General features: G+C 37.2%; 1 protein-coding gene across 12 annotated transcripts in view; it reads left to right on the plus strand.

The window, feature by feature from the left end:
- Positions 1 to 27,513, plus strand: part of MAP2K5 (mitogen-activated protein kinase kinase 5) — a 246,134-nt gene that overhangs the window by 64,052 nt on the left and 154,569 nt on the right. For 8 of the 12 annotated variants that reach the window (XM_027571020.2, XM_027571025.2, XM_027571023.2 and 5 more), the window contains 2 exons: positions 18,286 to 18,325; positions 21,464 to 21,487. In XM_027571020.2, coding sequence (XP_027426821.1) covers positions 18,286 to 18,325; positions 21,464 to 21,487 — 64 coding nt within the window. The remainder of the gene's footprint in view (positions 1 to 18,285; positions 18,326 to 21,463; positions 21,488 to 27,513) is intronic. The other 4 variants (XM_027571022.2, XM_027571027.2, XM_027571028.2 and 1 more) reach the window with 1 other exon arrangement.

The following is a 27,513-nucleotide window of genomic DNA, read 5'->3' on the forward strand; positions in this document are numbered from 1 at the left end:
AACAGTCTCATTCTGAGTCCATGCTGTGTGGATGGCACCCTGCTGGCTGGTGGGGGCAGCCTGGCTCTTGTCCGACCGTGTCCAGATGGATGAAGAAGTAAGTATGGGACTTCACAGTCTAGAGTGCATGTCTGCATGTGTGGCCTGTATGCAGGCCCCGTGTAGGGGGCTACGGAAGGGGTGGTGAGCTTTAGCTCTTTCCTCAGGAAGAATCAGGTCAGGGCCTCATGGAGGAACTGGTTTTTGAGTTGAGAAGTGGTCGAAGGAATTGGCCAGCTTTTATCTGAAGAAGAGGAAATTAAGAGCCTCCATGACAGCTGACTTTTCAAAAAGTCAGAAAAGCATTCCTGTCGACTGAGGAATAGGTTTGCTCTGTGTGTTTCTGAAGGCTAGCCTCAAATTGTTCATCTGGACTCTCTCTTACAGTCTCCTTTTGGTTAGAGTGAGTGATGTACTCATCCTCCTGTTCTTCCCACTGGACTGTCCTCCCTGGAGGAGAGTTGTGTCCCGTGAATCTGGGTGGGCATCCTCACAGGGCCCAGCACTGCACCGCACCTACTGTAGAAACCTAGTCAGCAATTTAGGAATTAGCCTGCAGGGGCAGATTTTGACAACCTAAGAATGGACACCGAGTGTTTTCTGTTGCTGGGTGGCTCTGGGAGGTGTGAACCCTCTTACCTTAAGCAGAACAACACGGCTGGTGTTCAGAACCACTGAGAAGAGAATTTCCACTTAGACCTGGATGTGATGTGACTGATGTGATGTCACTCCCAAGGCTAACATTCCAGAATTAATTCAGCATTCACCTGCTGTAAAAATATTATATCACGTGGTGCTTGGTTTTGTTCTTTAAAAGTTTGTCTTATTGTATATTCATTGATTCATTGAGTAAATACAGTTGGCCCTTGAATAACACAGTTTTGAATTGCACGGATCCACAGGATATGTGGATTTTTTTTTCAGTAAATACAGTACAGCACTGTAAATGTATTTTCTCTTCCTTATGATTCTCATAACATTTTCTTTATCTGACTTTATTGTAAGAATATAGTATAAATACATGTGACATACAAAATGTGTTAATCGATTGTTCATGTATTGGTGAGGCTTCTAGTCAACAGTGGGCTATTGGTGGTTAAGTTTTCAGGGAGTCAGAAATTATATGCAGATATTTGACTGCACAGGGGTCAGTACCCCTAGCCCCCCCCCCCATGGTGTTCTAGGGTCTAGGGTATTTACTGTCACTCTGTGCCAAGGACTGCTCTGAGCACTTGCAGGCCAGCAGTGAATAAGACAGACAAGTTCCCTGTGCTCCCAGAGCTCACACTCGTGGGGCACACAGACAGTAATCAAGAAAATGATTGCAAGTAGGATGATATCAGACCCAGCAGGTGCTGTAAAGAATGTAAAATAGTTGCTCAATAAGGCTTCTCTGAAGAGGTGATATTCAAGCTCAGACCTAAAGGACAGCAAGGAGTCAGTTGTGGGGAAATCTGGGAGAAGAACCTTCCAGGCAGGAGGAACCACTCTGGCAAAAGCCCGAAGATGGGCATGAACATGTCGTGTCTAGGCCAGTGTGGCCATAGTAGAGTGAGCTCAGGGGAGAGCAGAGACATGGGCAGAGGCTTGATCATGCTGGATCTGTCAGACCTTGCTGAATCCTTTTTAAGAAGGTTACCCCCTTTCTACCTGTGAGAAAACTAAAGCTTGGAAGGGTTAAGGGGCATGCCCAAGGTCAAATCAAGCCTAGAACTCAGTATCAAAACATTGAGTCATGCACCTTAAATATATACAATTTTTAGAAGACTAGAACTCAGACCAGGGGTTTTCTTTTTTTTTTTCTTTTAAGATTTTGTTTGTTTATTTACTTGAGAGAGGGAGAGAGAGAGCCCCTGAGCACGAGTAGTGGGGAGGGGCTCGGGGGGGGGGTAGGCGGGGAGGGACAAATAGACTGTTGAGTGCAGAGCCCGACATGGGGCTTGATCTCAAGACCCTGTGATCATGACCTGAGCCGAAATCAGGAGTCGGATGTTCAACCAACTGAGCCATCCAGGTGCCCCAAGCCAGGGGTTTTCTATTTGCCATTCAGTCTCTGAGTTTCCTAATTTTTAATCCAAATTATTTTTGGATATAAGATATAAATATATAATTCTGAAAGTGATGTATCATCTCTAGTTCATTTTAGAGGCTTTTTGATAGATGTTTTAAAACAGTCATTTCTGGGCTGACAGAGCTGTTGCAACATTACTTGTTATTCTATCCTTTGGGTCTCTTTCCTTATCAAAAACTTAGAATTTAATAATTGAATCCCTAGATTAATTGTATGGTTATGCTAGTGGAGGTGGTACATTTCTTGATTTATAAGACACATTAAATTTTTTTTTTTTTTGGTATTTTACAGTATCTGATGTGTTAGAAAAACGTAGTCTCTTGGTTGGCATATAGCACAAGCAAATATTTGTACACCATAGCATCTAGGGTATTTACTTAAATTGCTTCTTTGTGAAAATAATTCACTGGAAAGTCAAAAAGGCATTTAATGTGTGTAACTTTCTGCCACAGTTTTTTTTTTTTTTTCCCCTCATTGCTCTGTTGTTGGTTACTTAGATGTAAGAGACGGTGTTTCTGTTAAATGGCCACTTTACCAGAGTGAAACATGTTTCGGTTCTGATTTGTGCACTAACGCTAAATTGGAGGAGCAGATGACCAGATTAGAAGGGAAGTAGCAATAGATGCTTTGGTTGTGGGAGTTAAGCATAAAGTTTCTTTAAACATTAATTTGTTACTTACGTGTGACTTTGTATTATGTTATCCTCCTAACCCTAAAATTTCCATACTTTTCCTTGTCGGTGTTGCAAAAGAAAGAAAAACAATGTTCAGTATTATTGCTAAAAGCAGAGTTCATGGTTTTTGTCTGTTGAATTCAAATAATGAAGTGAAAAATGTTCAGACAAAATTAGAACTTGCTTTAGGGCACAATCAATATAGCATTTTAACAAGCTTAGTGTATTTGGAAAATACATATTGTATAAGGTTCTCAAACATTCTGATTCTATTACAACTGCTAACTACAGCAGCAAAATGTAACAATATACTTAGTCAATAAACATAAAACTCGATTAAACCGTAATTAAAATTTCGGAAAAGTTATCTAAAAACTGTGAATAAAATACGTTTTTACATTGTCTCAGCAACAAGATGGATAGCCAGTGAAACTTTAGAGTGGCAGAGAAAAGCATACATGGGATTAAATTCCAGAATGAATTTTTACCACAAACATGTACTGAGTTAAGTTTCTGGACACCATTTATTTCTTCTCCCTTCTAACTTTGATTGAAGGTAATTCCTAGTGAGTGTGGTGTACAACAGCTGGGGTTGCTGACTAAAAGGACAAATGGGAAGTTTCCCTGCACCCCTTACAGCCCCAGTAGAAGATTTCAAGGCCCTGCCTGCCCCCATCATACTCAAGCACAGGAGGTGCTCAGAATCATAGTGGTCGCACTTGTTTCCAAACCGGGCCACCGTCACATGCCCGGCTTAGCCCCCTGCAGCACTGAAATATAGCTGGGGAGAATAGCTGTCACTGTCCTCATTGGACCCTGTGAAGAGACTGAAGCACCAAAGTCAATGGATTTCCCGGAGGATTCAAAACAAGATGGGGTTAGAATCACCACTGAAACTTTCTTATCCTTTCTTATGCATTAATCCCTTCCTGGTGCCCTTCCTTGTGAATAATTCCATTTGGTTCTATGAGGAACTAAGAATGTGCAAGCCTAAGAATGTCTGCTGGCGTGTTCTAACAAATATACTACAATTGTACTTCTTACTTTATGCATCAGGCACATGTACCTTACAGATGACCCATGTGAATGAACCGCTGTCTTCTTTCTCTCTCCTTCCCTAGAACTTGTAATCTGAATTAACCCAATGTCAAAAATGTGAATGCTTTACAAACTCGAGTCATTTAAGCATAGGATTCTCCAGAAATTATATCTTTGGGTTTTTTTCTTGTCCGTGATTTTATGAGTGCATTTGTGTGTGTGTATTTAAATCATTTTTAGGACCTTGTTGGTGTCTCTGGCTGCTGGTCTTTACAAGGAAGTTCGTTTTTCTCCTTCCACACAGACTCCTCTCCCTTTCTCCTCCCTTTAATCTTTAAAAGTCTATGTGACATCTTTAAGCCTTAGTCTCTTGAATGGATTTGAGAATAGCACTTTCTCTTGACTAATCTCAAAGGACTTTATAAAACACAATGTTGCTTCATGTTTGAAGAGAATGATCTAATACAGTTTATATATTTTTGGAAGTCACTAAAGATACCTCAGAAAGAATGTGGTCAAATTGAATTTAGAATCCAAATGCTTTTCCTTGTTTTGTCCAAAATGTAGCTTCTCAATACAGAAACACAGTGCCATGTGCAGGGAAGTCACTCAAATTCCTTCTTAATGTTACTGGATTTAAAGATAACTGTCCCCGGATGGTGGAAGGTATGTTGGTAGTTTGGGTGTTGTTCAGTTTTTATGTGAAAGGAAAAGTCCCTTCAGGTTTGTTTTGACCCTAGTCATGATACACCCATTTCATGAAGTCTGTTATGCACAAAAGTGCACAAAATGAAGATAAAGTGCCTCTCTCCAGCCTGACAAAAGCCATTCCTTTGCAGAATGGTAGCTGCAGCGAAAGTAAATAAATGAATGGACAGCAATCACAGCCTAGTTGATGAAACTGTTCAATTAAAGCACAGGCATTTACATGGTGTAATTTCCCTAAATTGCCAATGAGCCCCTTTAGACACAACCAGTGTTCAAATTGATTTCAGCATTGATTTTGGCTGAAGCTGATAAATTTCTGCTTGTTAGTTAAAGTAATTTTGCAGAAGACTTTGTACTGCAGTATTGAAGTGTTCATTTAGCTGATGGTTAAAAGAGGAGTTATTTACAGAGGCCTCTACTGTTGTTCTGAGATGGGACAATTCCCCAATCATCTTTTACTTTTAATTTTTTAGGCTTCAGTATACCAATCAATAGGTGATTGAAACTGATTAAAACTTATCCAACCAGCTGCCGATGGCAGTTTAATTAGAAGCTGGATGATTCTTAAATTAAAGTTGTCTTGTTTTCATTGCATAGCCATCTTCCAGAAGAGTAAGGGACTAACAGTGCTGAAAACCTAAAGTCTCGCTTTGTCGAGGTATCTCACAAGTGTGAAATCACTCAATAGCTATTCCTGAGGCAACTCAAAAATGTATTCAGAGGCTTTGGTCTTTATAGAGATTACAAGTAATATATACTTACTTGCTATTCAAGGGATTTTTTTTTTTTTCTGGCAAAGGGATAACCTGTAATGTAATGAGATACGTGAAAGAACAGCTGTTGGTGATGTAGATCTTATTTCATAAGCAAGATGAGTGCTTGAGTTGATTTTCTAAAATACTGCAGTACGGGATAAAACTAGCTATCATGATATCCTATGCATCTCTCTGCTGAAAACCATCAGCTTTTAATTTATATATTTTTTGAGGTCTTGATTAAAAATCAATCTCTAGTGAATAAAAAACAAGTATTGTTATATAAGCACATGTTGACTTTTCAACACTATTGTGGACGGGGTTATAGAGGAGAGATTTTTGCTTTGGAAAGAGTCCTCATACTCATTTTCTCTAGGTGGGACAATTTCTTGAGGTTTTAATGGAAATGGGTTAATATTTCTGTCATAGGGGACGTATTACATCTGGTACTACAGGGAAGAAGGGAATAAATGGCTCACTTTTCAGAGGTGCATTTACTCTTTGACCCACTAGGGTACTATTTAGTGTTCTAGGAGAGGTAATTTAGTAAATAGTACCCCAGTGGCCTGAAAAAGTTAATGCAGCTCTGAAAAGTGAGTCATTCAATCGATTTTCCCTATTGCTTTTTAAAAATCAACACAGACCATATCCAGAGAACTTCGAAGACAACTTGAGTTAGAGGATCTAGAAGCAACGCATTTGCGTTCATTCAGGCTTATTGGGGCACACATTGGATTTGACTTCAAAGGACTTGAATCCTCCAGTGCTTATCAGAATCTTGAAGCAGTTCTTAACCCCATCGAGCTTAAGAATAAGAAACTTTTGTGCAAATCAAATAGCTTCTGTATAAAAAGTACAAACTATAAAGCACAATAGAATATTAATTACTAGTTTACGGAGGTTTTCTGAAATATCCATTTTTGTATCTGCTTTTGGAAAGTGATTTATTATTAGCTTTCCACAAAGAAACCATGCTGCACAGATACTACATTATAATCAAGTCATTTCAGGGGAGAATTGTCCCAGGTAGTTAATCCTCAAGGTGTTCCTATTTTTTCCCACGTGTATTACCTCAGTCCTATATTTCCTTCATTATCATCATTTGGCTTTATATTTCTTGCCTCTCTGTTTTGCCCATCACATTCTTTCTGAACCTTTGATCAAGAGATCACTGTGACTGTAGCTTCCTTGATCTCTAAGGTATTTAGACCATATATGAAAAGACATTACTCTAGTTGATGTGGGGAGTGTTAAAGGCTTGAACCAGGCTGCATCAACTTATGGAAGAAATATGGAGGCAGTGGTGACAACATTAACTGAGGCAGGTGTGGGAGCAGAAAGGGTTTATAACCAGAGTAATTGGAATAAGAAAGGACCAAATGTAGGGTCCCAGTAGCTTTTCTCTGACTAGAACTCTTTCCACTCCTGCCAGGTTCCCCATATCCTGGTTAGCAACTAGTATGCCCTATGGATGATCAGCATCCTGAAACAGTTGTTAATATCTGTAACCTAATAACGTGGTTGATTTGATACTTGCACAGTCTGGGTGGGGGGCTGTGTTGCTTAACCACAAATAGTCGGGGTGGGGGCTGTGTTGCTTAACCACAAATTATTTTAAAATCGGTAGTCAAGCATTTGTAATGGGTTTTAGGCAGAAGGAAGGTTGGCATAGACTGCTATTTGAACTAGTACAGTTTACATAAAAGCTTCTTTTTACAACTGCTGTTTACTTTGGATTTCCTATTTTAACAGCTAGAGCCTGGCTAATGTGTTTATCTATTATGGAAGACAACAACTGTCAGTGTTGATTTCCCTGAAACTATTTGATTCTTTTTTTCCTGTGGATGGCTATTTTAGTATGTGACATATTGGTAAAATCTACCCCCAAAGAAGTCTACCATGAGAACAGATCTCTAAAAAGATCAAGCAATAAAACAAAATTTTTGTTAACTGAACCACAGCTAATTAACATGTGTTTACTGAAAACGTGTCACTGAATTAAAAGATGATACCCAGAGCTGTTAAAAATTAATCCCACAAGATAAGAAGTTTTTGTATTTATGTGTATACTCACATACATTTATGCACTTGACTTTTGTGAAGGCAAAGAAGTGTTTTTCACTTGTTTGATGTGGGCTGCAGAATCATTCAGCCTTACGGTCTTTTGGCATAATGTAGTACAATCAACGCCAGGTTCCTTATTTATTTATTTATTTATTTAAATTTTTTTTTTTTAGAGGGAGAGAGAATGAGCATGAGTGGGGGAGGGGCAGAGGGAGAGAGAGAATCTTAAGCAGGTTCCACGTCCAGCGCACAACCCAACCTGTGACCTCATGACCTGAGCCGAAATCAAGAGTCGGATGCTCAACCGGCTGAGCCACCCAGGCGCCTGGCTGACCCACCCAGGCGCCTGGCTATTAAGAGTTTGAGATGGAAAAACTTTTGATTTGGAAAAAGACTTCCGTTTTTATTCTAAATTTACATAAAATCAGAGATACTTTTTTTGGTCAATGAATAAAATATCACATAACAAGCAAGGATACAGTATCTGTAAATATGGAAACTGATGATCTCACATCGGCTAAGATATAAGAGGTATGGTATCGGCTTTAACAGATACCAATTTTAGATCCAGTAATTAAATCTGAATATGGCCAACTCTAACTTTCTATGCTAACGAGAATTAAGAGTTGCATAGATCATTAAAATGGACAACTAATAAAAAATATTTCATTTTAGACAATGATTTGTCTCCTCCCAGTCATACTTTTTGTCATAATGACTGAGACCATAGAGAGGCTTCTCTTTCACCTTGTCTCCTTTATTCTGCCCTGCCTCTGATGGACGTCCTGGAAATCTCTGTGGCATTCAAAGAACAGAGAAGCAGCGAATCCAGTATATCCCACAAGCTGTGAAATCTTTGCCTGAAAAACACAGAACCCGATTTTATCGTTTAGAAAAGCCACAACTAGGTCTGAAGCGAGCGAGTAACAGCAAATGCATTTGTAACTTTTATTTCTTTAAAACAGCCTTTACTCACTTTCTTTCTCACCTTTTACCTGTCCTCTCAGAGATCCGGGGAGCAACACAGATAAACATCCTCTTCTTTCTTGCTTGCCTAAAATAAGACCATCCCTTTTTGATTACTGGTTACTTCTTAAACCAGATCCTAAGTATTGCTTTCACCATTTTAGCGACCAGATTGTTTTCTTAGGTTTCCCGTCCATTTAGAGAATTTTCCAACAATTGATAGCACTCTATAAATAATTCACAGAGTATTTGTGTTCCCCTTTTCACCAACCTTCCCTGAAGTATGTTATGTGAGAAGTAGAACTTATGTCAATGGCATTTATTCCACGTGGTGTAGGAAAGAAGTGCCTCTCTCCTTCACAGGACCGGGGCAGTACAGTTCTTGTTTTGCCATTGTGATTAAAACTTATCCTGCATGCTTGGGATCCTTGTTCCAAGAGGGGAAAAAAGGGAAAGGTGTTTCACTACTCATTCTGATGACCATTTTGCCAGGAAATTTGCATTTATAACATATACTATCAGTTTTAATGAACTTTGAAATATTTACCATCAGATCTTAGGTCAGCCCCTTGATTCTTAACTTACATTCTACCTCACAATTGGTAGAGAAGCACAGATACTCATGATGATTTTTTTCTGCTCGCAATTTAAAATAATTTGATTAGAGAGTGTATAGAAATTAATATGCAGAATAGTGCCATAGAAACTAGATGCCTGCTTTAATTGTATGAGATTATACAAGCTTTATCAGAAAATATATGATCATCTCTAGGTTATTTATTTTGTGAACAGGAGTCAGCTGGGACAATTCATATTTTTTTGTTCTCCTAGGACTTAAAATTCTAAGCATAAGTAATTTTAGTAAACATTGTAAAATACAGATGCAGTTGATCTTATGCATGACATAAAGTTGTGTGGGAGTCCAGATGTTAGAATGTGAACACAGGTTGTTTCTCCCTTATGTCCTTATGTGAATATAGAACTTTTTAACATTTTGTTTTGAAATTTTTCTTTAGACACTTTTTTAAAGATTCTTATAGAAATTCACTTTATTCCCCGGACTGATTTATCTTTTAACAAATTCTCATTAGGATTTAGATGACGGTGAGTCCACCCTTTGAGCCTTGTATATATTGTACTAGACCCATCTTTAAAATTTCAAAGAGCATATAATAGAATTAATTGCATTTGTCCCCAAGTATTGCTTTGAAATCAGTCATGTGGTTTTTTGAATACCGACTCTGGGCAAGGTATTGCACTTGCAATGTGGGAGGTAACACCAACATTCAGGGCCCCAGGGACACCATCCTCTGGGTTCTGTTGCTGGCTTACTGTCTGTACTGTTTCATCGCCTTTACTGTTTTTTTCTCATCTTTCTGACTTCTGAATTTGGAGTGCCTCATGTTCAGTCCTCAGACCTCGTTTCTGCTTAATTTAATTCCTAAGAGAGTTTTTGTGGTTCCATGGCTTTACATATCATCTATATGTTGGTGAAACCCAAAAGTATATCTCCTACCCAGTCCTCTGTCCTAAAGTTCAAACTCCTATCTAAGTACCAGTTGGATGTCTTTTAGGGCTTTCAAAATTGCCCAAAACTGAACTCTTGATTTCTTCTGAAAGCTGCTCCTTCTACAGTTTTTCCAGTCTTGGTAAATGGAAACTCTATTCTACAAGTTGCTTATGACAGAAACTTTGCAGTCATTCTTGATCCTTCATTTCCTCACGGACCATCTGCCAAACTTACCCACAAATCCTGTTGACTCTCATGGAGCTAAAAAGTACAGAATTATATAGTGTAAGGCTGACTGGGTAAAATTCCTCTATTTCTGTGAATAAATACCATAATTCTATCAGCTTAAAATTTTAGGTTTATTTTCCTCATCCCCATATTTTATAAATTCTCTCTGGCCAAAGTCTTTTGTATCTTTTTCCCCCTTTCCATATCCACAGTTACCTGGGCTCATTTCACCACTTCTTGCATAGACTACTGTACTAGCTTTTTGTGTACTCTTTCCCCTCTCTCTGGTTTCTCCTTCTTTTTTTGTGGTAACCTGCAGCCAGAGTAAGGATTTTAAAATTAAGTTCGAATCATATCAGTCTTCTATCCAAAAGCCTTCCGTGGCTTTGTATTAGCCAGCAAGTTGGGTACAGAAAATTTCAACAACAGTAATAAAAGCTGAAAGACAACAGTGTCCTTAAAAGACAGAGAAAATATTTGTCTCAGTTAAACTGTCACTAAAGAGTGAGGGCAAAAGAAACACATCTTCGGAAATGAATATAAATTGTGTGTGTGTGTGTGTGTGTGTGTGTGTGTGTGTGTGTGTGTGTGTGTGTGTGTGTAGGCAGAGAAAGAGAGAGATAAATAGGGGAGGAAAGAGGGTTAGTTTATTACTGAGAGAAGTACTTTAGGTAGAAAGAAATTGAATCCAACTGATCAGGAAAGGAATAAAATGAAAAAAGGAATGGTGACAGTTTAGATAAACCTGACTATATAAAACAACAATAGTCATGATTAATTCAGGGATGTCAAAATGAAGTCAAACAAAAGACTGGACAAAATAATATGAGAGAGTCTGACTGGAATTAAAATATTCTAAGATTTTTTTTTTTTAGAAATGTCTTTTTTTTTTAAGATTTTATTTATTTGTCAGAGAGAGAGCACAAGCAGGGGGAGCAGCAGGCAGAGGGAAAGGGAGAAGCTTACTTAAACAAATTTTTAAAAAGTTAAAAAAAAAGAAATTAATAAGTTAACGCTCATACATTTGGAAATTAAAATGCACACATCTGAATAACTTATGGGTTGTACAATACATTGTAATGGAATAAAAACATTTACAACTGAAAAAACCATACATGTGATACAAAGGCCTAACCTAAAGGATAGTTTTTTGTATAAACATTAGAGAAGAATAACTGGATATTAATAGGTTTAGCATCTAACTCAAGAAAATAAATTTTTTGTTGTTGTTGTTGGAAGGGGCTAAATCCAAAGAAGGTGGAAGGAAAGGAATACTAAAGAAAAAATAAATCAAAATTCAAGAAACAACTCAAACCAACAGTTGGTTCCTTGGAAAAATTGACCAAGTATAACAGAAAGAAGACACAAATAACAAAATCTGGGTGAAAAAAGGAGACATAATTCTAGACAGAGCAGAGATTTTTAAAATAAAAGGATACAGTGAATAACTTTATGACAAAATTGAAAACAGAAAATGGACAGTTTCCTAGAAAACCTTAAACTGCCTAAAGAAAAATTTAAAAAAAAGATAGACCCATACCAATTAAGGAAATATATCCATTCATCAACAAATATTTATAAAATGTGCCTAGCACAGTTTTAGGCACTGGAGGTAAGTAGTGAATAAAAAACCAAAAGTGCCTGTTTTCATGGAGCTTGCTTTCTAATGGTAGCAGACAGATAATAAATTAATAAACTGTGTTAGGTGTTGATAAATTCTATGAAGAGTAAAGAGAGAATGAGCTGTTTTATGTAGGATAGTCAAAGAAGTAACTTTGGACCTGAAGGAAGTGACGGAACAAACCAAATGGATTTTGAAGGAAGAGTATTCCAGGCCTGAGGAGTAGGTGCAAAGGGCCTGAGGCAGAAGGATGTTTGGAGGAGCAGAGTGAGTACTGTAGATAAGGGAGACTGGCAGAAGCAGAGATCAGTAAGTAACCAAGGGCCAGCTCATGGTATCTTTATAAGGACTTTTGATTCAGCAGTTGGAAATCCACCCATAAAGTGGGGATGATGATAATAACTTCTACTTGTGTTCCATGTCAAATGATATCTCAAAGCTGGGGAAAAATAATTTCTACTCATAAGATATAAGATCAGTTAATTAAATGCATGTAGAGTTTCTTTGTAAAACTCTATCCAAGTGATAGATTTTCTTTTTACCCAGAAGTAGTATTCATTTGTTGGACATTTATTAAGTATGGAGCACCTACCATGCTAGGACTTGTGCAAAGTGTAAAGAATACAAAGATGATTAATGGGCACTTGGGTGGCTCAGTCATTAGGCGTCTGCCTTCAGCTCAGGTCATGATCCCAGGATCCTGGGATCGAGTCCCACATCATGCTCCCTGCTCGGCGGGAAGCCTGCTTCTCCCTTTCCCACTCCCCCTGCTTGTGTTCTCTCTCTCGCTGTGTCTCTCTCTCTGTCAAATAAATAAATAAAATCTTAAAAAAAAAAACAAAGATGATTAAGACATGGTAGTGTTTGCTACCCAGTATAGAAGATAGATATAAACAATTTTTCTGCAGTGTGCTAGGATAGTGATACTGAAGTCTGAAGACTAGTAGAGGCCTCAAATTTTAATTATAATTTTATAATTTATTATAATCTATGAGGGTGTATGTTGAAAGAAGGTATATAGATTTTTTTAAAGGGTAGCTTATATTAATAGTAATTAATAATAGCTTTCCTGTTAACCCAGGGAGAATGAAAATTAGGCTTCTCATTTAGCAACAGTGATTGTCAGGTGGTGTTTCTGCTGAGATGAACACCAAATGTGGCACTTACCACACCTGTCTGTAAGTTTTGGTAGTGGGCAAGAGCTAAAAACAGTAAGAAATCTAGACCTTGAATCTTGGTAGAGCCATAGCATTTCAGATGACTAATTCTTTGTCTTCAACAAGTTGGTTTATCATGAAATAATACAACTTGCATTTCTTAATTGAAAATGATGCAGTGCAGCCTTTTGCCAATCTTCATTATTAAAGTTTTATCTTCATTATTAAAGCTTTATTAGCTTTCATTTGTAGAGTGCACAGCCTGACTCTTAAAGCATAGAGAGAACTCTTTCAGTCAGTTTCAGCAGGTTTTACTTGTAAACCACCTAGCTACCCTGAAAACTTCCCAGGATCCTGACATTTTATGCATGCTTACTGTGTGCCAGGCCCTGCCCTCAGTGCTATACCTACGTTATCTCATTGAATCCTCACAGCTCTATAGCATAAGGACTGATACCCCTTTCCAAACTAGAGACACCGTGAGGTTTTCTAACAATTCAGGTTCATATTAAGAAGTAGTAGAGCTGGAACATGCAAAAGAATGAAACTGGACCATTCTCTTTAACCATACACAAAAATAAACTCAAAATGGATTAAGGACCTAATAAGATCCTTGAAGAGAGCACAGGCAGTAATTTTTCTGACATTGGCTGTAGCGATATTTTTCTAGATCTGTCTCCTGTGGCAAGGGAAACAAAAACAAAAAGTATTGGGACTACATCAAAATTAAAAGCTTCTGTACAGTGAAGGAAACAATCAACAAAAACTAAAAGGCAACCTGTGGTATGGGAAAAGATATTTGCAAATGACATATCCGATAAAGGGTTAGTATCCAAAATATATAAAGAACTTAAACAACTGAACATCCCAAAAACAAATGATCCAGTTTAAAAATGGACAGAAGACATGAACATTTTTCCAAAGAAGACATCGAGATGGCCAAGAGACATGTAAAAAGCTCAACATCACTCACTGTCAGGGAAATGCGAATCAAAACCACGATGAGAAATCACCTCACACCTGTTGGAATGGCTAAAATCAATACAAGAAACAAGTTTTGGCAAGGATGTAGAGAAAAAGGAGCCCTCTTGCACTGTTGGTGGGAATGCAAACTGGTGTAGCCACTATGGGAGACAGTATGGAGGTTCCTCGAAAAGTTAAAAACAGAACTACCCTACAATCTAGCAATCACACTACTAGGTACCTACCCAAAGAATACAAAAATAGTAATCCAAAGGGATACCTGTACCTGATGTTTATAGCATCATTATTTATAATAGCTAAGATATGGAAACAGCCCAAGCATCCATTGATTAACAAATGCATAAAGAAGATGTATATATACATAATGGAATATTACTCAGCCATAAAGAAGAATGAAATCTTGCCATTTGCAACAACATGGATGGAGCTAGAGAGTATTTTTTTTTAAGATTTTATGTATTTATTTGACAGAGAGAGACACAGTGAGAGAGGGAACACAAGCAGAGGGAGTGGGAGAGGGAGAAGCATGCTTCCCACTGAGCAGGGAGCCCGATGTGGGGCTCGATCCCAGGACCCTGGGATCATGACCTGAGCCGAAGGCAGATGCTTAACTGACTGAGCCACCCAGGTGCCCCGGAGCTAGAGAGTATTATGCTAAGAAAATAAGTCAGTTAGAGGAAGACAGATACCTTATGATTTCACTCATATGTGGAATTTAAGAAACAAAAGAAATGAACAAAAGTGGGGCGGAAGAGAGGCAAACCAAGAAACAGACTCTTAACTGTAGAGAAGAAACTAATAAGTTATCAGAGGGGAGGTGGATAAGGGGGTGGGTTAAATAGATGATGGCGATTAAGGAGTGCACTCGTGATGAGCACTGGGTGTTGTTTGGAAATGCTGAATCACTGTATTGTATGCTTGAAACTAATATTACCCTGTATGTTAACTAACTGGAATTTAAATAAAAACTTAAAAAAAAGAAGCGGTGGCAGAGCTGGGATCAGAACCCGGTCAATGACTTAAGAGCCTACACCCTTTGCTCTTGTACCTCCTGTGATAGATAGCAGTGCTTGCAGAATGCTTCTTTGCCTGGAAAGATTCAGATGTGATGGTCCTTAGCCTGATGGAAATAGGTAGCACCCTTGTACATTTTGAATTACGAGTTTCCCTGCCCTGGAATGCAGTTAAGAAAACTTAAACATCACCATATATTTCCTTAAGGTCCTAAAATGTATGTATTGTGCCACAGTTACAGTCTTGGCCTTGTCATTGACTGTAAGTTTGGATAAGTTTTTTAAGCCTGGCCTTTGGGTATTTCCAATGTAAAAAGAAGGGATTAGACTAAGACAATTTTCTGTATGACCGACGAGCTCAATAAATTACCTGATTCTGTACAAAAATTAAAGGTTGATACCAACTTTTTGTCCAGTCATCTAAAGCCTATTGTTCCAAATAAAAAATAATTTAAGGAAGTATGGGTAGTAAGTGTTCCTCTCTTCTACTCATCTCCTTGTTATTTTAAGTACTCAAAAAATTTATACCAGGCTACTGGTTCACACCATCCTAAAGTGTATATGTTGTGTGCTCAATTTTAAAGGCTGGGACTATTCCCAGAAGGTCTGTGCTGGTCACAAACAAAGCAGAACACTCAAGGGCTCAGCACTAAAAATATCACGTAAAAATGCTTCCTTCATGCACTGATTGGAACAGGTAATTACCGTGGCAACAATAAACTAATTTGAAGTGTTAGCTGTTAATTAAGACAATGCAGAGGTGTATAGTTGTCTTTTGGTGTAACCAGAGCCTCCATTCAAACTTCATTAATCACTTTATAGTTAATGTGTTGGGGAAGATCAAGACAATTGAGATGCAGTATCCGTTGAAAGTAAACAAATTCCTTTTCTCCAGGTAGGATGCCATTTGCAAAGTTAAGGGACACATTCGACTCATGCCTGGCCTTGCCTTTGTCATCCACTTCTCCTTGATGATTAAATGTTAAGCTGGTACTGTCATTGTACTGTAAACCAAACCTCACAGCATCTTTATTGCTCGAAATCGAACCCAAACTTCCACGGATGAATTAGCGTGCATCATAATTAAATCATTAAGCCTCTCCCTTTTGATTCACTTGGAAATAGGAGACCTTTCTTTTGGAAAAGCTTTATTGACAAGCTTATTAAGTTGTGAAACTGTCCAGTATGGTATACGCGTTAGACTATCTTCTAGTCATCTCCTTATCACTGCTGTTGATCTCAAACGTCCAGGTGTTGCTTGTTGTCCAAAATAACAACCACTATTCTTTTTGCAAATTTTGAATCCTTGTGTACGCATTCAACTGTTTTATCTTCATATTTCAGTCCTTGGTTAGGAATTCTAATATACAGAATTTTTAAAAGTTGAAATTGGAAGAATTTATGGTGTACAGGGGAAAAATAATACATCATTAAATCTTACGTATTATATTAACTATATTTACATAGAATAAGGTTATTAATTTTCTTCAGATTACATTTCAGATTATCTTAGTCTAACAATTCTGTCAGGCAGTGAGAAAAATAGTGTTAGTCATTATATTATATGAGTTCAGATATATCATGAATCATATCATGACCTGAAATGTAGTTTCACATAGTAAAAGTGTGATATTAACATACATAGTAAATTAAATGGTAATTTGTTCTAAAACCAGTATAATATAGGGGTTCCACTTATAAAATGTATACCACTTTATATAAAGTGTAAAAATTTTTTAAATTTAAGTTTTATAACTGTAATAGTATTTATATGTACCAGGGAGGTTGATATTTAAAGAAAGTCTTTAGACATCTTACAGATTAAAAAAACTTAAGTAAAATGAACAGTTGCCACTGAATTTTTATAATCTTGCCTTTCTTTAAATGTCATATACTTGAATTTCTTTACAATTAATTGTTAAAGGCTAAGTTTACCTTTCATAGTTGACTTGACCTTTGTCTATTCAAATAGGAAAAGCAGAACAAATTTCTTATAACACTAATATTTATAGATATGTACATACATGTATACATATGTTTTTTTCTAGTCTTACCTGAATTTATAACATTTTATATGTGAAAAATACTTGCAGGTTCTTAATAACTAAACCATTTCTATAAGTCAGTCACTTAAAAAACTTGTCAATGATTGCAAAAACTGTAAATTTGCTAAAAAATTATTGAATTGCATACTTAAAATGAGTGAATTTTACATATATAATTGCACCTCAACAAAGCTGTTAAAAAATTTGTCAGAGCAACTACACAGATATTTCTGCCAAAACAACAGAGAGTGATGTTTTCGTTTTGATAATAGAAGAATATGTGTTTTGTTTTTATCTTAAGAAATGGGCAGTTTTTCCTACTGAATCATTGCCAGGTCATCATTGGGAGCCTGGTAAATGTATTTTGCAACTTGGCAGGTAAAGTCAGTGAATTCCCAAGAAGCTAACTTTCATTCCGCCTCATCTTCCCTATCCAGTCACATCTTAACACAGCTGGGTGAGAGGAAGAACACTCTGAGTTTGGCTGATGTGCAAGTCTATACTTTTATAGACTTGCAGTAGCAGTGCTTGTTTATTTTGTGTGGTTTGTTTAGACATTTTTATATGAGACAGATTGTCCCTGGATAATGGTCAGAATGTATAGGCCTTGTAGAACGTGTGTGGAAGGCCACATGTCATTTAAACACAAAAGGTCTTAATGAGAAGTAATGGTATCTTATTTCTGCAAACCTTGTTCTCTTATTCTTTTTCATAAAAGAATGTATTTGTAATCCTTGATTTAAACTGTAGTTATTTCACTGTATCTCATCATTTGAGCTTGTCTCTTTTCTAAAGCTTTTTTACTGTTGAGAGATGCCAGCTTTAGGAAAAGGTGAACCACATATTTGAGCCTGATAAGTCTGATGTCTTATATGAATTAATATCTTAAGCCATAGCTAATTCCACATGTTTTGATATTATTTTGATGAAATGTAGGGGTATAATTTATCTGTTCTATAATTGAAGTAAACAAAAGGAAAACCTCCCAATTTATATGGCTCTATACAGTGCTTAGCAGAAGACTTATAGAAGATTCCTCCCCACACACAGTGCTGGTCAGTTGTAAGGGTCTGGAGTCGGAAGAGGTCTGGGTTTGAGGTCTAGTTCTGCCACTTACTGACTTGGTGCCATTGGAAAAGCTGCTTAGCTTCTCTGTACACCAGCGCTCTCCATCTGTAAGAGGACAATAATAGGACCAGCATTACCTCAGAGGGTTATTAAGGTAAAGTATAAAGAATCACTGTCTAAACCATGAAGCTCAAGAGAGGTATGAACTACTAATGTTATCAGTGTTCTTTGAAAGTATCATATATCCCATCACTGCAGATATGTTCAGATTCACATTTATGTCCTTAACCATTCTGTAGGTCGTTTAGTATCTCAGGTGATTTTGTTATTTTTTTCTTCCCGTAGAGCATATCATGTCCCGAGTGGGAAAATATTAGCTGTAAAGGTAAGTGCTGGATAAATTTTATGAAGTTCATGAAGTTCTTGTTGCTCACTACTTTCTCTTCCCCTGTTAGCTTGAGTCACAGGTATCATGAAAGAGGAGATAAAATGGTTTAAGTTTTGGATGGTAGGTTATGGAAGCTATGGTCCTGTTGTGATATTCAGCCCCTCCTCTCTCAGAGGGTACCTTCACCACCTCAAGCACTGCTTTCCTATCTATTATTTGTTCCTTTAGATATCATAACTCTTATATTGTTGCTGCTAATAGATTTAAAGAAAGTCAACTGCAGGTTATTCACTTGAAGAGAAGGGAGCACGCCTATAAGTAATCTAAAAAACTTAACTATTTGGCCTTCCAAGTGCATTATAATTTCTCATAATTTCATACATTTTGAATTATGTTTAACCTAGGCTAATATTAAAATTCTTGTGCATGATTATTTAGTTGGGTATGGCAAGTTGCTACCAGCTATTTCTAGAAATGATTAAAAGCAATTTTAAAGAAAGGACACATTTTAAAAAGAGCTGTTAAAGTAGAGACTTTGAATAAATGAAAACAGTAGGTGTTTACAAATATACTTTGTACTACGACCTGACCATAAAACTGAGCTTTAGAGTGAGGACTGTACTATAATCACTTTATATCCCCAGATTCTATAAAATTTGTAAAACATACTAGATGCTTAAACTGAGTTGAATGAGTGATTTAAGAGTAGGTATGATTGTTGTGTTTAAACTTCATCTGAGTTAAATGAATGAATGATTTAAGAGTAGATACAATTAGGGGTGCCTAGGTGGCTCAGTTGGTTAAGCATCTGACTCTTGGTTTTGGCTCATGTCATGATCTCAGGGTCTTGAGATCAAGCCCTGCATCAGGCTCCACGCTCCACACGGAGTCTGCTTGAGATTCTCTCTCCCTCTCCCTCTGCCCCTCCTGCTCGTGCTCTTTCTCTCTCTAAATGAATGAATAAATCTTAAAAAAATAAAAATAAATATCTTGTTTAGCCCTGAGCTTCTTAGCAGCCAAGGCAAAAACCATGTAACTTATTTAATAGTCATGCTCTGAGAGAAAGAAATGGCACATTTCTTCAAAACAGGCAGTTGTTTTTTTTAATTAAATCTTAAAGTGGGGCGCGTGGGTGGCTCAGATTGGTTAAGCATCTGCCTTCAGCTCAGGTCATGATCCCAGGTTTCTGGGATCGAGTCCCGTATCGGGCTCCCTGCTCAGCGGGGACCCGCCTTCTCCCTCTTCTGCTCCCCCTGCTTGTTCTCTCTCTCTCTCTCTCTGTCAAATAAATAAATAAAATCTTTAAAAAAATAAAAATAAAGATCTTAAAGTATGTTATTTAGTTTCCAAATATTTGGAGATTTTCCAGATATCTTTTCATTATTGATTTCTAATTTAAGTCTGTTGTGGTCAGAGAACATACTTTGTATAATTGGAATTATTTTAAATGTATTCAGATTTGTTTTATGGCCCAGAACATTAATTATTTTGGTGTTTCCTGTGCAAATGAAAAAAATGTTGTATAGGGTGTTGTTTGAGTGTCAATTAGATCGAGTTGACTGACATTGTTCAAAATTTCTGTATATTTACTGTTTTTTATCTGCTTGTTCTGTCACCTATTGAAAGATGGGTGTTGAAATCTTCAGCAATAATTGTGGGTTTGTCTATGTTTTTTCCTTGCAGTTCTATCATTTTTTTCTTCATGTTTTTTGAAGATCTGTTAGATGTATTTAGGATTATTATGTCTTCTTGATGAATTGGCACCTTTATTGTTTCATTACAAAAGTGACCCTTCTTTAGCCATGGTAATATTTGCTCTGAAATCTACATTGTCTGATATTAATATAGACAGCTACTGCAGCTTATGTTAACATGATATAGCCTTTTACTTTTAACCTGTTGTGTCTTTTTATTTGAGATAAATTTCTTGTAGCCAGAATACAGTTGGGTCTGGTATTTTAATCCATTCTAATAATTTCTGCTTTTTAATTGGGGCATTTAGACCATTAACATTTCATGTGATTATTGCTGTGGCTGGATTCAGTTCTGTCATCTTGCTCTTTATTTTATATTCTGTCTGTATGTCCTTTTTCTTGAGTGGTTGCTTCAGAGTTATGTATCTTTATATATATCTTTAATTTATCTTTATATAAAAATATAAATATTTAATTTATCAGGTATATATCTTTAATTTATCATAGTCTACCTTCAAGTAATATTGTACCACTATCTATAGTATGAGAACTTTGTGATAGTATACTTTTCATTTCCTTCATCCTCAACTTGTTTGTTTTTATCATACATTTTAGTTTCTCATATGTTATGAACCCCAGAATGCATTGTTATTATTTTTTATTTAGACAATTATTTGTCTTTTAAAGACATTTCAAAAGTACAATAAGATTTCTTTCATATTTACTCTTGTTTTTACCAACTCCAGTGCTCTTCATTCAATTGTGTAGATCGAGACTTTCATCTGGTACCATCTTTTCTTTAGTCTGAAGGACTTTCTTCTTTTACATTTCTTATAGTGCATGAGCCTACTGGTAATGAATTCTTTTGCCTTTTGCATGTCTGAAAAATGTATATTTGATCTTTCATTTTTGGAAGATGTTTTCACCAGATAGAGAATTCTAGCTTGATCACTCTTTTTCTTTCACCATTTGAAAGATTTTGTTTCACAGTCTTCTGGTTTGTGTTCTTTCCAATGAAAAGCTTACTGTCATTTTAAATCTTTATTATTTTACACATTAGAACTGACTTCTCTGGCTGCTTTTAGGATTTTTTTTTTATCACTAGTCTTATGCAGTTTGATGATAATGAGCTTTTATGTAATTTTCTTCTTGATTAATACACTTAGGATTTGTTGAGATTCTTGGCTCTGTGGATTTTTAGCTTTCATCCAAATTTGGGAAAATTTTAGCCATTATCCCTCCTCCCCCAACTTCGGAACTTAAATTGCATATGTATTAGGTTACTTGAAGTTGCCCTGCAGCAGAATGATGCTCTGTTGTTTGCTTTAGTCTTTTTTTCTCTCTAATGGTTCATTTTTGGGTAGTTTCTGTTGTCAGATACTCAAGTTTTCATCTGCGTTGTGTAATCTATTAATCTTGTCCATTGTATTTTTCATTTCAGACGCTGAACTTTTTATGCCTAAAAGTTTGTATGGATCTTTTTTACATCTTCCATGTCTTAACCCGCTCAATTTTCCTTCTATCTTCCTGAATGTGTGTAATGTAGTTATGGAATATGTGGAATATAATTAACTGAATTAATGATTTTGTTTATTAATTCCATCATGTGTCATTTGGAGTCAGTTTTGACTGATTGCTTTTTCTCCTCATTTTGGGTTATATTTTCTTATTTTTTTTAAAGATTTATTTTTATTTTAGAGAGAAAGAGAGTGAGCAAGTTGGGGGAGGGGCAGAGGGAGAAAGAGAATCCTGAAACAGACTCTATACTGAGTGCAGAACCAGACATAGGGTTCGATCCCAGGACCCTGAGATCATGACCTGAGCCGAAATTAGAAGTCAGCCGCTTAACCTACTGAGCCACCTGGGTGCCCAGTATTTTCTTATTTTTAAAAAATCTTATCATTTTTGATTAGATGGTAGTCATGCGTCATAGACACTAGATTTTTTTGCATAAATATTCTTGAGCTTATTCTGAGATGCTATTTAGTGACTTTGAAACAGTTTGATCCTTTCAAGACTTGCTTTTAAGTTTTATTAGATGGGACCAACCCAGTGGTTAATTGAGAGCTAATTTACCCCACTCAGTTAAGGCAACAGTCTTCTGTGTATTCTACCAGTGCTCTGACAGTTAGGAGGTTTTCCACCTTCCCTTGTGGGAACACAAACTCTTTCTGCCTGTTGTGAGGTCTGGAGATTGCTTCCTCTAGTCCTTTCTGGTGGTTCTTCCCTTGCCCTCAGTCTCCTGACATCCAGGTACCGATTGATCATTAATCAACTAAAGACTCCAGGGGCCCCTTGGCAGACCCCCAGAGCCCTCTCCCTTTGGTCTTCTGCCAGGGAGCTCTAGCTGCCTTGGCTTCCTCAGGCCCCCAGTTCCATCTCCTCAACATAGGGAGATGGCTGAGCTTTGCCTGGAATTCCCACCCTGTCCAGGAGCCTGCACACTCTCTAGTCAGTAAGCTAGACAAATCATAAGGCTCCTCTTATTTGTTTTCCATCTCTCAAGGATCATTATCCTGTTTTAACTGTTGTCAACGTCCGGACACCTGTTAATTTTTCTGGGTTTGGTTTGGTTTTATTTTGGATCTATTCCTTTCTTGTCACCTCTCCAGTCCAGATGCTTGTTTTGTCTCTTGTCAGACTTTGAACAGAGTTTAAAGTGTTCTCTCAGAAACGGAAGTTGCCATTTATTGATCATTTATACTGTGCTAATAAGCGTACCCTCTCCTCATTTAATTATGAATTAATTAATAAATAGCTTGCTGAAGGTCTCATAACTAATAAAACTAGTATTTGAAGTCAGGAAAGTCTTGCCCCAAGTTCATGCTCTCAACCTGTGTACTATATTGCTGCTCACTGTCCTTAGATTTGGCTTCCTAAAGCATAGTTCTGGTCACATATCTTCCCTTTTAAAAGTCTTCAAAGGCTCTATATTACTCCCAACTAAACTTAAAACTCTATGGGATGAAACTCAAGATCTTGCACAGTATGTCATCAGCCTACTTTTTATAGCATTATCTTATGTGTCTGAATGCCATGCTTCTTTTAAGTTGAACTCTTTGCTTTATCTGAACCCAGGTACTTTCACACTTCAAAACTTTGATTCATGTATTTTTCTCTAATTAGAATGCCTTCACCCATGTCTCTACCTATCAAAATTCTTAACACCCTTCAAGGGTCAGCTCCAAAGCCCACTCCTCTATTGAACTTACGTAGATAAATCCTGTCACATATGGTCTATCTATCACTCACTCACTTTCTCCTTTGAACCTCTCTAGAATTCTCTGTATGTGTTTCTTACGGCTGTTATCACATACTGCCTTGTATTTTGCTATTAATATACATGTGCATTTCTGTCCTTACATTCAAATCTCTTTGTAAGTAGAGAACAGATCTTATTTATCTTCTTGTCTTACTCATTGAATCATGCAGAACCTTGCATTTGGGCTTAGAGGATTGCATGTAATAACTAGATGTTCAACACATCATTTGTTGAATGACTAAATAAATAAATTTGGTTCTTTCGTTTGTTCTTCATTCATTCATCTTTTGAAGCACCATCTTGAAAGTAGGTTCAGCTCACATACAAAATAAACCATAGTGTTCTTTGTATGGACCATTGCTCTCACCCAGAGTAGTTCTTAGCTTTTTTTTTTTTTTATTAAAGGGTGAAATGAAAGGTTAAGAGTTAGAAGTGCATTTGATCTTTTCCTGACCCTCTCCTGACTTTTGTGTGACTTGAAGCATGTCACTTGAACCTCTCCGTGACCTCAGCTGTGAAACAGGGCTACCTCATGTCACAGAGGGATTGCGAAGAGCAGCAAATCACAGTCCTTGTCTAAACAGAATCACCTGCAGGGCTCTGATGCCTGCATAGAATGATGAGGGAAATTTAATTTTCCAAGCCAAGTGGTCAGTTGGACCAACACTTTGAATGTCTATGGGAGTAATTAGATGAGAGTCCTTGAAAATCCATTACTTTTCTCTTCCTACTCAAAATACTTCTATTTTTTTGTACTTCTAAATGTTCTTACTTTTTTAGACTAATAAAAGAATATTGTAGTGTTTCCCCTTTCAAACTTCAAAGGTGGGAAAACATCACCAGATATTTTAAAAAGCAAGTTGAATTTGGGGAAGAATAGAAATATCTTGGATTTTTATTTTATACCAGTGAATTTAGAAAAATTTCTACCTTCAAGAGAACATTTTGAAAAATGCTAACCAAAGATAACCATTTGATAATGACTGTAATTCATGAAATGTGTTTCTAACTCACTTTATTGGGGGACGGGGGTGGAGGTAGTAGGCAAGGTAGTTGCAAACAAGTAGAGCAGAAAACAAATAAAAATAATGTTAGCCATCTTGGCAAACAGAACCCTTTTTGTATCATAAATGTATTCTATAAAAATCTTTCAAAGTACAGCCTAACAGATTTCCTAATATTTTTTATTTTCTAATTGGGAAAGTCACCTAAGAGGAAATTTCTTAGCTTGTATATAGCATGTGCTGATTATCATTCTTTGACTGTTTTGGGTTTCTGCTGCTTTTAAACTAGCATTTAAATGGACCATTTGATTAATCATTTGTATACTGACTGTAATCCTCCCAAATTTCCTTTCTGAGTTGTACATACTGTAAAAGACAATTATGTCGCCACAGATTAAATAAGCGAATTAAAACAGAATAGAGGCTTAATTTGACCTGTGATTTTGCTCTCCTTCCCTTTAGTGGAGTGTATGCCACTCCAGCAAATAAATGAAGTCATCCATGACAGCTTGTGATGAATTGCCGTATTTATACTGTATATTTTAATAGCCTCACACTAATTTAAATTGAGCACAGAGTAAATTATAATTCAGTCACTTGACTGCTTATATTTAACTTGACAACTCATCCTTATTTGTCCTGGAGGTGTAGTGGAGAGCAGCAGAAATGCACCCAGGTATTTTAGTTTCTCACTTAACCCTTTCTCCCTGAAATGCTTCATGTGCAGATCCTTTCCAGTTTGAAATATTGAGCTCTTCCTAAGGAAGAAAAAAATCACAGTAATAATGAAGACTCAGGGAGTCCATACTTTCCTTGTACTTTAAAAAGAAAATTAGAATTTGCCATGCTTTTTTCCATTGCTTTCAAATAAGGAATTGGACTTATTTTTAGCAGTTTAAAAGCTCACTCCCAGGGATGCCCAAGGGAAGGAGAATTAACCTTCTACCTAGAGTACCAAGTCTCCCAGAAAATAGAAGAGCATTTCACTAGAGTTATTTTAAGGTGAATTTTACTTTCCCTCTTAAGTTCCAGAAATTACTTTATTCACTTTTGCACCATTATGGAATCTCCGCTATTCTGGCCCATAACAAATACCAGGAATGATCAAGACCCACTAGAATGCAGTGGATTGGCCCCACAAATACAGTATTACTTGCTACATTTTAGGTCAAGTGTGGCACTTTTATTTATTTTGGTGTTTATGTCTTCAGTGTTAAATTCAGTTGTAGAAATCAAGCAATCCACCTCCTTCCTGTCTAGAAACAGCTTCTGATTTAGAGGATTACGGTTGTAAGGAGCACTTTAATTAAATCCCACATCACTTAATGGGCACTGCTGTAAGAAAGACCCTGTGCTGGGTGCTGGGTGTAGGGGCAGGGGGACCAGAGAAAGATGCCCAAGACCCAGTGCTTGCCTTCATGGGGCTTATAACCACTTTACTCTCTAGGCTTGTGGTTTTAGGAGATAGGCATGAATGCCAAGGTAGAATGTGAGAAGGGGCATTGTCAAGGGCCAGAGCTAGAGATAAATTCTGATAGAGGGCTTTGGGGCTGGCTTCATGGAGGTGGTGGTGGTGTCATTCAAGCTGGGTCCAAAAGATAAGAAAGGTTTTATGATTAGTAACTGTGGGGTGGAGTGAGCAAGCATACCTCCAGTGGAGGGAACATCAAGAGCAAAGACAAAGTGGGGAAAGCATAGGACCTGTGTGTGGATCACCAGTACAAAGCACCTAGTTTCTGAGTTGGTGGTATGGTGGTGAGCATAGCTGCCTTTCATATCATCTGGCTTCACATGAGAATTGGGTTTGCAGTGGGGAGCAGTGGGAGGAGTTGGAATAACTAGATTGTGGAAGAATTCTTTGAATGTTGTGCTATAGTTTTAATGTTATGCTAGGCCATGGACACCTAATTAAGGTTCTTGATCAAGGGAATGATATGTTTACAGCCAGTAGTTTGGGGTTAATTGCAAGGTGTTGGCTCACTATGTGGAATCCTGCCGTTTCTGGATTGGGGGCCTGGAGATGCAGGATATCTTAGCAGTCATACAGAGTACTGAATAAATGGCATTTTCGAAACCTTAGATAAGTGGTTCTCAACCTTAGTATGGGTTAGAAATCAGGTGGAGAGTTTTTTAAGAATATCAAGATGTGGGCCCAACCCACAATTGATTCCGTTCTTCTGGGGTAAGGCCTGTGCACCAGGATTTGTTTAAAGTACTCTCATGTATTGATATAAATACCTTTATATAAAAGTAATAATAATATGCAGCTAGGGTTGAGAACCACTGCTCTGAGGTAAATAATAAGTTCATTCCTTTTCATAGAGTTTTGGGGTGAAAGAGTCCCTGCATCTGACATAGTGGTGTGAATAGTTCTGATATTTTATGGCATGGAATTGAAACAACACTAGATGAATTTATTTTGCCGCTAAGTTTTATACAGGAACAAAAATGTAAGTGAATATTGTTGGCAAATGACTATTGATCGAGAGAAATGTTTAAATGTTTCTCGGCAGTTTTGTATTACACTTACAATCTAGTTTAGTGAGAGCTTTTATAAATAACCCTAAAGCAAAAACTCCTGATAGAAACTGGCCATGCCTTTCCCCCCTCACTTTCCCCTCCCCCAGCTGGATGTCAGTACTATAGAACGTGTGTTTCAAAATTGTCCCTTTTCTTTCCGTGCTCTATCAGCAGTTTGCAATTCATAATTTATGGGGTTTTTTTCCCACTGTGAGTGCATATATTCTGAGGTTGTAATACAAAATCTGTTTCAGTGTTGCCTGGTGTATAACTGCACTATCATGGTAATTGTGAATGTTAAGTTTTTATCTAGAAACGTCTAGAGTCAGAAACTCTGCCACAAATCTTAAAAATTATCTTTCACCTATTTTATTCTCTTATTCTCAGCACTGTCTTTTTTTTTTTTTAAGATTTTATTTATTTATTTGAGAGAGAGAGAGAGAGAAGAGACAATGATAGGGTAAAAGCTAGAAGGAGAGGGAGAAGCAGGCTTCCTGCAGAGCAGGGAGCCCGATATGGGGGCCCGATCTCAGGACCCGGGGATCGACCTGAGCCGAAGGGAGGTGCTTAACGACTGAGCCACCCAGGCGCCCCACAGCAATTTTTTAAGTAAAAACAATTTCCCTTGAATTGGCTTCACTGAACTGTTAAGTAAAATTTGAACAGTTGACGGTCTCCTTTCTTAAGAAACAAGTGTTTGAAATA

Source organism: Zalophus californianus, chromosome 6 (genome assembly GCF_009762305.2).
Source record: "Zalophus californianus isolate mZalCal1 chromosome 6, mZalCal1.pri.v2, whole genome shotgun sequence".
NCBI lineage: Eukaryota > Metazoa > Chordata > Mammalia > Carnivora > Otariidae > Zalophus > Zalophus californianus.